The sequence below is a fragment of the Microtus ochrogaster genome, chromosome 1 (assembly GCF_000317375.1).
Source record: "Microtus ochrogaster isolate Prairie Vole_2 chromosome 1, MicOch1.0, whole genome shotgun sequence".
Taxonomy (NCBI): Eukaryota; Metazoa; Chordata; class Mammalia; order Rodentia; family Cricetidae; genus Microtus; species Microtus ochrogaster.
Window position 1 is genome coordinate 37703780 of NC_022009.1, and position 10250 is coordinate 37714029.

General features: G+C 42.9%; 2 protein-coding genes across 4 annotated transcripts in view; one reads left to right on the top strand and one right to left on the bottom strand.

The window, feature by feature from the left end:
* Positions 1 to 7585, bottom strand: Ndufb1 (NADH:ubiquinone oxidoreductase subunit B1). Of its 2 annotated transcripts, none has more exons than XM_005343469.2 (3): positions 7491 to 7583; positions 1571 to 1715; positions 1 to 122 (listed from the first exon to the last, which is right to left on the bottom strand). In XM_005343469.2, exons 2-3 carry the CDS (start codon positions 1705 to 1707, stop codon positions 86 to 88), a joined length of 174 nt encoding a protein of 57 aa, XP_005343526.1. In that variant the 5' UTR covers positions 1708 to 1715; positions 7491 to 7583; the 3' UTR covers positions 1 to 85. The 2 variants fall into 2 exon arrangements, with proteins under 2 accessions (XP_005343526.1, XP_005343527.1); XM_005343470.3 differs by having other exon boundaries at positions 7 to 122; positions 1571 to 1712; positions 7491 to 7585.
* Positions 7586 to 7837: 252 nt separating this feature from the next.
* Cpsf2 (cleavage and polyadenylation specific factor 2) overlaps positions 7838 to 10250 on the top strand; it is a 26576-nt gene continuing 24163 nt past the window's right edge. For both annotated transcript variants that reach the window (XM_005343471.3, XM_005343472.3), the window contains exon 1: positions 7838 to 7969. The gene's annotated coding sequence lies outside the window, so the exon portion shown is untranslated. The remainder of the gene's footprint in view (positions 7970 to 10250) is intronic.

Genomic DNA, 10250 nt, shown 5'->3' on the forward strand with positions numbered 1-10250 from the left:
TTTAAATTCTTCCAATTAAATAATAAATGTTTTATTTCTCCAATGACTTTTAAAATGTGAACATTCTGAGATTTAGCCACAGGCTTTACTTCCAAGTAACTTCTTCATTGGGCCTCAGTTCCCTGTGTGAAAAGAAGGAAAGGAAAAACAGTAAACCATCTTAAAAAATATTAAAATTTTATTTTATGAGTATATGTGTGCCTTCAAGTATATATATGCACCATGTGTGTGCAGGTGTCCTAGCATGCCAGGAGAGGGCACTGGATCCCCTGGAACTGGAGTTAGGTAGTTGTAAGTAACCACGTGGGTGCAGGAACCAACCTGGGTCCTCTTTAAGAGCAGCAAATGCTGTTAACCACTGAGCCATCTCTCCAGCCACCATATAAATATTTTTTTTTATGAGAGGGCTAGGAGTTTATATTTGTTTACATTCTATCAAATTGACTTATTTACATTTACATTAGATTCATCATAAACATTCATTCAGTTTTCCCATAAACTTTTACTGTTTCTTCCCCAGCTCAAAGAACAGTAAACTCTTGATTTACAAAGCACTCTCTTCTTCTGAGTACACTTAATTGTTTCTGGATCCTTTGTAGCTCATTTCATCTTTCTTGAAATACCAGACTTGTGAACCACACCTGAATGGTGACACAGGATGCTACTTAAGTCTTTTTACCCCTTGAGCTTCCAATCCAGAAGCTCTATCCACTGGCAGATAGCTACACTACCTGGTCTAGTTAGGCATGCTGTAGGCCCAGGCAGTTGCTGGGTGTTACCACTCAGTCACCCATATGCAAAGCTCTCAAGCAGTGATGCCAAACCATTACCATTTATTTCAGCTATATCATGGCTTAAGACATACATGATATACAATAACATATAATTAAAGCATACACGATAGGTTTTGGGGAGCTGGCTTAAGTTTTGTTTCTACACTTAAATATTCTACACTAAAATTCTGACTTTGTAGAAGGGGGGCACCACGAGGGGAGACCTCAAGGAAAAGGGCAACAATAAAGGGTAATGAAAATTAGAAAAGATAAAATATTGCATGTTTTCTATCATGCAAAAAATCTAGATTTAAACACATATGACATGTGGGAGAGGAAGGGGACCAGTGAGAGGGGGCGAAAAGTACAAAGATATGCATAATGAGGCTCAGTGATTGAGTGCTTGTTGCTCTCACAAAGGACATCCACACTGGGAGACTTACAACTTCCTGTAACTCCATCCAGACCCAGGGAATCCAATGCCCTCTTTTGGCGTCTTAGAGCACCCACCCACAACATGTGACACACACATAAAGAAAACCATTTTTTTAAATTTATTTTATTTATTTATTTATTAAAGATTTCTGCCTCCTCCCCGAGGAAAACCATTTTTTAAAATTACTATGAAAAGATTAATAAAGATTTATATTCCAGAGATAATCATACAGTTTCATACAACAATTAAATAACAAGCATAAAGTATCCATCACTTGACTGTTAAAACAAAACAACACCAATTTTTTTTTTTTTATCTCTGGAAAAAAGAGCCCAAACTGCCCAGAACTGTGTGAACTAACCTCCGATATAGCATACTCTTATTCCGGAAGGCAGTTAGCTTTTCATCATCCCTCCTGTCTAGATAGCATCCAAAGACAAATCCCATAGGAACAAGTATATGAACCCAGTGTTCACGTACAAGCTGAAGCAAGGTCATCGTGGCTGCTAAAACAGAGGGGAAAATGATTATACAACTGCCTTTGAAATATTGAAAGGTGGATAGGGATCACTAGGTCCTGGAACAATATACCTTAGGAGGAATGGGGACAAGAGCGGAAGACGGATGGATATAACCAATGCACGCCACAAGAATGGGGATTCTTTTAATATGTACAAGTAGTATGCTAGTCAATAATTAGCCTTTGGTTTGGAGGGTTTTGTTGTTTTTTGAGACAGACTCAACCTTTCTACAGTGTGGACTAGAATGACCTTGAGCCTGCCACAGATGTTCCTGCCTCTGCCTTCCTAGTGCTGAGATTACAGGTGTAAGCTATCACACCTGGCTTAAAACAAATCATTTATTTATTTATTTATATTTTATGTATGAGTTCTCTGCATGTATATCTACATGCCAGAAGAGGGCATCAGATCCTAACACAGATAGTTGTGAGCCACCATGTGGTTGCTGGGAATTGAACTCAGGACCTCTGGAAGAGCAGCCAGTGCTCTTAACCTCTGAGCCATCTCTCCAGCCTAAAACAAATCATTTTTTAAATTGCTTCTCAAATAGGAAGAGAGCTGTGGACATGCCATGTTAAAAGCATAAGCCTCTTTAAGTTTGCTTGGCATCAGAATGCAATTAAAACCTAGATTAGGTGGTAACGGTTAGTATAAGGTTCACTGTACTCGGGCCAGTGTGATGCATTGTGTGAGGGTGCTTACTGCCAAGCCTGGCTGAGACTGATCCCAGGACCCACAAACATGGCTGAGGGAGAGAACCACTTCCACAGGTTATACTCTGACCTCCATGCATGCACACGCACAGAAATAAACCTAATAAAAATTATATTGCATCACACTATTCATGAAATTTTATTTTTTTACTTCATCAGTGATTTGATATGCTATAGAGCCAAGAAATGGAGAATTTAAAAAAAATTTACCTGAAAAATGAGTATTTGCACTCTTTATGTTGCTTCAGAACTTCCACATAGGTAAAATATTCCTAGATGCTCTCACAACGCAAATGCAAAGTTAATACTATTTTACTAGGTTTTGTTTGCTTTTTGTGTTTTGTGTTTTTGTTTTTTGAGACAGGGTTTTTCTGTATGTAGCTCTGACTGTCCTGGAACTCACTCTGTAGACCAGGCTGGCCTTGAACTCACAGAGATCCCTCTGCCTCTGCCTCAAGTGCTGGGATTAAAGGTGTGTGCCACTACCACCTGGCTAGACTTTTTGAGTAAAGATAAATTTATTAAAAGCTATTTTTTTAAGAATTAAAAAAAAATTGACAAGAACATAATGCCACAAGATCAGAAAATTAAATGACTATAAAAGATAAAAAGAGAAGAAAATTTTTTGTTTTGGTTTTTGAGAGAAGGTTTCTCTATAGCTTTGGAGCCTGTCCTGGAACTAGCTCTTGTAGACCAGGCTGGCCTCGAACTCACAGAGATCCGCCTGCCTCTGCCTCCCGAGCGCTGGGATTAAAGGTGTGCGCCACCATGGCCTGGCGAACGTGCAGTAACTCTTATCCTCATTTTATATGGTATAAAAACAGTTTAACTAGGGACTGGAAAGATGGATCAGTGGTTAACATACTTGTTCATACAGAGGATGTAGGTTCTGTTCCCAGGAAACACATGCAAACTCATAACCATCCATAACTCCAGTTTCAAGGGGTCCAATGACCTCTTTTCACATCCAAGGACACTAAGCTCAAATGTGGTGTACACACAAATATGCAGACAAAACATGCAAAAATAAAATACACTAAAAAAACCAACGGCTTAACTCAAGTAGCTATTAATAACAAGCTAATGTTCCGATTCAGCAAACTCCAAACAATGCCTCCTGTGTCACAGAACACTTTCTCTCCTTGAGCTGATATTTCTCTTTAGCTTTGAACACTTTCCAATGGGCAGTGTTCTGGGAATCAAGTAAAAAATAACAAATGTGTGCTGAATTCCATAAAAACACCACTGAATTGCCGATTTTCTGTTAAAATTCGTATACACAGATGAAACAAAAACACATTCGCATGCGAGTGAATGCATCGCATACAGTGGCAGAGAGGACATGAAGACCCTAGGAGAAGCAATACATTACTGCTAGGATAACTTGGCGTTTGTCTTACGTAGAGTCCATTTCTGCTTCATCTCCTGATATTGGTTTCTATGTTAACACAATTCTGTTTGCCAGATTATAAGAACCTAGTACCTAAAGTCACAGTGTTAAGACGATAATCATGAAGTTAAACGTTGCAGATACTATATAGTTCAAAATATGTAATATTCCTTATAGCAAATTCCAGTTTGAACATCACTGATTTTCTAGATCAGTTATGATGCAGCACATAAGAAGAATATGTATTTACAACTTGTCCATCTATTAGTTTTTATATTGTAGTCTGTTGCTTAGCTACAGCTGAAATTCTCAACCTGAACTACACATCAGAACCACCTGGGGAGTCTTTTTGAACTAGGGAATCTCTGGCCTTTCCTCCAGGATGAGACTGGAATAGTAGAGCCATTCCTACTGGCATTCTTAAGAGATGGCTTTGATCTGGCTCCATTCGGAAGAAAGATGAGCTAGGACTATAGGGCTCTTGCCACATAAAGGCTCTTACAGACTGCAGAACAACTCACCCACTGATTTGGATACAAATGCTTCTTGGAGATATAAAAGTAAAGCCAATCTTACTTTATTTCCAAGAAGACAGTGGTTCTCTTCGCCTTTATTAAGTAGCATAACATATTTAAAGTAGTTCTTGAATGCTAACAAGGACTCACCAAGTGAACTGTTTACCTACTTTGTAAACCTGAGCCAGTCAAGAATGGAGATGATAAAGACTTTTGGTAATAAGGTGACGTTACTTTAAAAGCACTTAACTATAAAATACTAGACAATGTTTATATTCATGAGACTGTGTTCACGTTCAGCAAACTCAGTGGTCACCTACACTTCCTATGCTTAATTGCAAACTTAAGGGCCAGAAATGTACTCAGCAGGTAAAGGCACTGACCATCAGGTCTAAGGACCCACGAGAGAGAACTGACAATCGAAAGTTGTCCTCTAACCTCTGCACCAGCATGCCACCACCTGCAGCATGAAGGCGTGCACACACACATACACACAAACACTTACATGCGCACACACAAATATTAAGTGTTAGCCTTATCGCTTATACAGCTGTTAGACATTATTTTGTATTAATGAGTACTTGCTGATTCCCAGCTCAGAAGAGTTTAAAATAAGCTCAGCCACCTGTAGGCTACGAGCCATTACTATTGGCATTCTAAGAAACGGGTTTGGCCTGGCTCTATTTAGAAGAAATGAGATAGGCTGTGTGGTCTTGCCATATACCAGCTCTTACAGACTCTAGATTTAATGACAGTGATGATTAGGATTCTTTATAGAATCCATGGTTGGATTCCATCACCATGAAGGAATATCCATAGAGATAATGACAAATCCTAGTCCTAGAGAGGCGTCTCATAGTACAGTGGTACAGTATATAGTCAATGGGCTTGGGGAGCAGTGCAGTGAATACTATCTGTGTGGATGGTTTCCTGTAAGCAGATGAGCAGGGGGGGCAAAGATGGACATCTGAGTCAGAATGAGGAAGAGGGGAAGTAGAGTGAGGATCTAGGCCATGGGCCCAAATCCTTAGAGCTCCATCCAGTGCAGACAAAGGTGGTAAGGCCCTGGACAAGCTTCACTAGGCAAATCTAGATTTTGGGTGAGCTAAGAATTTTATCAAGAGGACAGGGCCAGTTAACTGTTTTAAAGAATATATTCCTGGCTGGTACTTAAGGAGAGCACTATATTAATCATCACCTTTTACGTCTTTAGATTTATTTTTATATTAATTTTTTAAAAGTGTGTGTGTGCGCGCGCGCACGCACACATAAGTACAGCTGTCTGAGAAGGCCATAGTCAGAACCCTTTGGAGATGGAGCTGTGAGCCACCCAACACAGGTGCTAGGAACCAAGCTCGGATCCTCGCGAAAAGCAATAAGCACCGAGCCATTTTTCTAGCCCTATGGGTGTCTTTTTGTATGAGGGCCCATAAAAGGAATTTTGTTTTTATTTCAGAATTTGAAGTAACTGTAGTATTTTTTGGGATTGTTTGTTTTTCTAAACAGGGTTTCCCTGTGGACCACTGGCTATCCTGAAACTCTGTAGACCAGGCTGGTCTTGAACTCACAGAGATCTACCTGCCTCTGCCTCCTGAGTGCTGGGATTAAAAGCGGGCACACCATAGTATTTTAACAAAAAGAACTAGGAAGCCGGGTGGTGGTGGCGCACGCCTTTAATCCCAGCACTTGGGAGGCAGAGGCAGGCGGATCTCTGTGAGTTTGAGACCAGCCTGGTCTACAGAGCTAGTTCCAGGACAGGCTCCAAAACCACAGAGAAACCCTGTCTCGAAAAACAAAAAAAAAAAAAAAAAAAAAACAAAAAAAAAAAAACCTGGGTTTCATGTTAGGGCATTAAGGAGTCTTATGTCTTTTCCTCCTGTGGGGAGGGAGAGGAAGGAGGAAGCTAGGGGTTGCACTTGGCTTTCTCTGTAAAGAACACATTTCAATACAGAACTGCACATTCAACCTTGGTCATGTATCTTTTAATATTAAAGTGCTCTTTTTTTTTTTGCAAGTTTTTTTTTTTTTTTGAGACAGTTACTGTATGGCATTGTACCCCTCCCTGCCTCATCCTCACAAATAGTTGGAATTGCAGATGTGGACCACTTGTAAGAGGTGTTTCTGCCTAATCACTAAACCATATAATCCTCACCACAGCACTGCAAGTTTGTTAAGTAACAACGTCTCAATGCAGTGGACATTAAGTTTTTTTTTTTTTTTTTCAGATGATGAAATCCAAGTTCAGTTATGGTCAAGTAACTTGCTTTAGATTACAGAGTGAAGAGTCAGGATTAGCATAATACCCAGCCAATTTTTACCCTGACACGGATTAAGCTCTGTGTACTATTGTCTCCCTGTATATACAAAGATAAACATTTAATAACTTTTTTTTATGGCAGAGCCTCGCTGTGTAGCCTATAACTCACTATGTACACCAAGCTAGTCTCAAGCTCATGAGCATGCACCTGCCTCTGCCTCTTTGGCACTGGGATTAAAGGCGTGCGCCACCACACCTTGCATTTGCTTGTTTTTAAAAGAAACAAACAACAACAAAAAGCCCACATTTTCTCTATATTTCTCTCTAACACAATTTTCTTTCCCCTTTCGAGAAAAAAAAAACAAACAAACAGAAACTGGTGTCTTATTTTGGTGAGTCCACTTCGGACTCATAGACATTTTAAGAGATATACCATATATCTAACTGGATCCCACAGTACATTATAAGCACTGCTCACAAAGTGTCGCCTAAGCCATGGAAAACAGTTAAATGCGTAGATCGATGGAACCCTTGAGATCGTGACGTACACAAGCTGGAAACCAAGCATAAAGTCGTGTTTTTAAAAGACAAACGGGTTTCCTATTTAGGAATGTGAAGTTAAGCGAGGAGGCAGATATCTGGGCCTGTGCAAATGTGCGCTGCTTCTGGTTAGGAGCCACGGTCCCTGCTGTGCCCTCTGCAGTCCCGGCGGTCCCCAAAGACGCTTGGGGTGAGCCAGGCTCAGAGCACCCTTGGTAAGCGGTGTGCAGCGGGCAGCCCGTAATGGTCCCCCGGGGGCGACCCTGGTTTCCCTCCACGCGAGCCTTCCCAGGACGCTCCCTCCTGCACCACCGCGACGGGTGACACCCGGGTCCCCAGACCCACCTGCAGCCGGTGCGGAGCACGACCCACGACCAAGGGCAGCGGTAGGGAGCTAGGCCACCAGCGCCAGCGGAAGCGGTGACCTCAGGAGCTGCCACTCTCCGCGTCAGCCCCGAGGAGAGGGGTGGCGACGTCAAGTCAACGCCTCTCGGTCTTCTCACGAGCGATTCCTCTAATTTTTAAGCTTTCATATACTTACGAGAGATTCTGGATAAAACATGGATCGACGCTGACAAGATTGGTGAGCTTCTGCGCTGTCGTCTTCCCCAACCCGGACCCCCGCCACCCCCACAGATGGTATCGCCCGGGTCGTCCCCGCCTCTGCCGCTCCCCTCAGGCCCAAGATGGCGGCCACCACACAGGGGCTCTTGCCGGCCGCTCTCCGCCGCTGAGCGCGCGCCTGCTCTGCTCTCTCTCGAACCTGCATTTTACTGGGGGTTGGGAAGGGCGGTGGACGGTGCTGGGGGAGCCCGACCAGGCAGGTGAGGACGGGAAAAAGAAAGGAGCCTTCGGGTCTGGGTGGAGGCCCTCGGGGGACTGGGTTCCTGCACCGGCCCGGTGTCTCCCTGACGCGCTCCCGCGGTTTCAGTTGTGACCGTCTCCGTGGTTCCTGGAATAAGCGTTCCGCGAGGGGAAAGAAAAGTGACTTTTCCACCGGTCGAAACCTCGGGATGTTTGTAACGCTCCTATGGGTCCTCCCTCTGACCTTCCATCGTGTTGGAGCTAAGGGTCAAGCCGAGTCCAGGCTCCTTGCCGTGGTGCCGCGGTACCCGCAAGCCTTCCCTGCCCTTCTTGGGTTCAGAGACCACGAGGCCAGGTGTCCTCCTAGCTCCTTAACTTCAAAGAGCCTTGAGATGTTTGTGCCTCACCTTGTCAGAATTGTTGCTCTCAGTGCTTCCGCGATCATTGTGTTTGCCGAGACCTTATTCTTATTTTCCTTGTTTATATACTTTTCAGGAAACCAGAGGTCAAGCGCTCTAACCCCAATAATCTTCCTGACACCGGGAGAGTTTAAGCCACTATCTATGCCTACCCTCTAACCTTTAACGTACAATTCCCTTGCGTGTTTCAAAGCCCTTCTTTACCTGAACGACTAAGGAGAGACTTCTCCCACTCTCTAAGCCCCAGGACTAGTCCAGACCCATCTTGGTTCTTGGATTTTGCATGCTTCTTATTGGTTGGCCTCAACAGGCACGATCATTCTTGAGAAAGCAAATATATATTTGGGATACAGCAGAGAAAGTCAAAATCACTACCCTGGAGGAGTTTCCCTGCTTTCTGCTTGCGTTGCTTTATATTGCTGTGAGTTGTGAGTGCTGTGCTTGGTTTGGGTGAGGTGAGGAGGACCACTTTTAGACATTCGGCATCCGTTTCTGCACGTATTCTTTGTGCCTCCTTTGTGCTAAGTCATCAAGCAACCAGCTTTACCTGGGGACAATGAAAAGGCTACACCTGAGCTGGAGCAACAGGAGTTTGCTAAACCCAGGAAAACAAAGTCATTCTTGGATGTAGAGCCAGGATTAAAAACTTGAGAAAGTTGGGCATTGTTAAGGGAGATTTAAAAAAACAAAAACAAAAACAAAAAAACAAACAAACCTCAAGAGTGATTGGCGAAAACTGAAGGTGCGAATTGAAGGTTGAAGACAGCTTGTGAGGGGTCTTGATTTCCACTTTGGATTGCATTCAGTAGTTAGCAGGAAGCCCCTGCATAGTTGGGGGGGGGGGTCGACGTAAGGGTATGGAAGACCAACTTGAGGCTAGAAAACTAGATGAGATTGCAGTCATTCAGGTAAGCAAGCACCTCCACTGGGGCAGGAGAAGGAAGACCAAGAGAAATGAAGTAAATGCTGCATAGTCATCCATCTAGTGAGAACTGATTTGCTGGTGGGGGTGGCTAGTTAGTTGGGGAGACTTCATGCTTGGTGATAGCTTTAAAATCCAGTCTGAGACATGCACCTAAAAACAGGGTGGTGCCAACTTTGCTCTTTAGCAGTGGCAAAAACACAATGTTCGCGAGTCTGAAGCATTGACTTTGGAGTATAGACCTCTGCTATTACAGTAGCCGCTAGCCACATGCACTAGTGAGCTCTTGAATTGAGGCGGGTTTGAACAGAGATGTCCTGGAATTTGAAGACAGTACAAAGACGATGGACACTGACTCATTAAGTGATCACATGTTGAAATGATGGTTCGGACACTGTTAAATAAAAAATGAGGCTTTTTAAAAAACAACCTCTTTATTTTTAAATGTGGCTATGAAAAATTTTAGATTACATCTATGGCTCGAATTATTTTAGTCTAGACTAATGATGGGAAAGGGATGAGTAAGGGGGTAAAATTTGATCTAGACCCTGAGAGAAGAATAAACTAATGTCAAGGCAACGTCCTGATGACGCCTCACCCCACTTGCCAGTAATAACACTCTGTTATTTATCTTTATTTTTCCCCCTCAGCCAATAAGACATTTTTAAGTTTTTTTTTAAAATTAAAAACTGTGTGCACACACACACACACATTCCACAGTAGACAGATGAAGGTCAGAGACAGGTTGCTGGAGTAGGTGCTCTCCTTCTACCACGTGGGTACAAGGGATTGAACTCAGGCTCATGTTAACCACTGAGCTATCTTGCCATCTCTGCCTTCAAGGACTTTTGAGCAAGGGGTAATGTGTAGGGATGTTTTAGATGAATCTGACCATTAGAAAAAAAAGCTACCTGGAAAGGAATGGAGAAAGCTAAGTGTAAGGTAGTGAGGCCTGATTTT

What these genes read in the sequence shown, in the direction of transcription:
- Ndufb1 (XM_005343469.2), bottom strand. Translation starts at nt 1,707, where the DNA reads ATGACCTTGCTTCAGCTTGTACGTGAACACTGGGTTCATATACTTGTT. An exon ending in AAGAGTATGCTATATCGGAG is followed by an intron (nt 123 to 1,570) that starts GTTAGTTCACAC and finishes CTTTTCACACAG; the next exon opens with GGAACTGAGGCCCAATGAAG.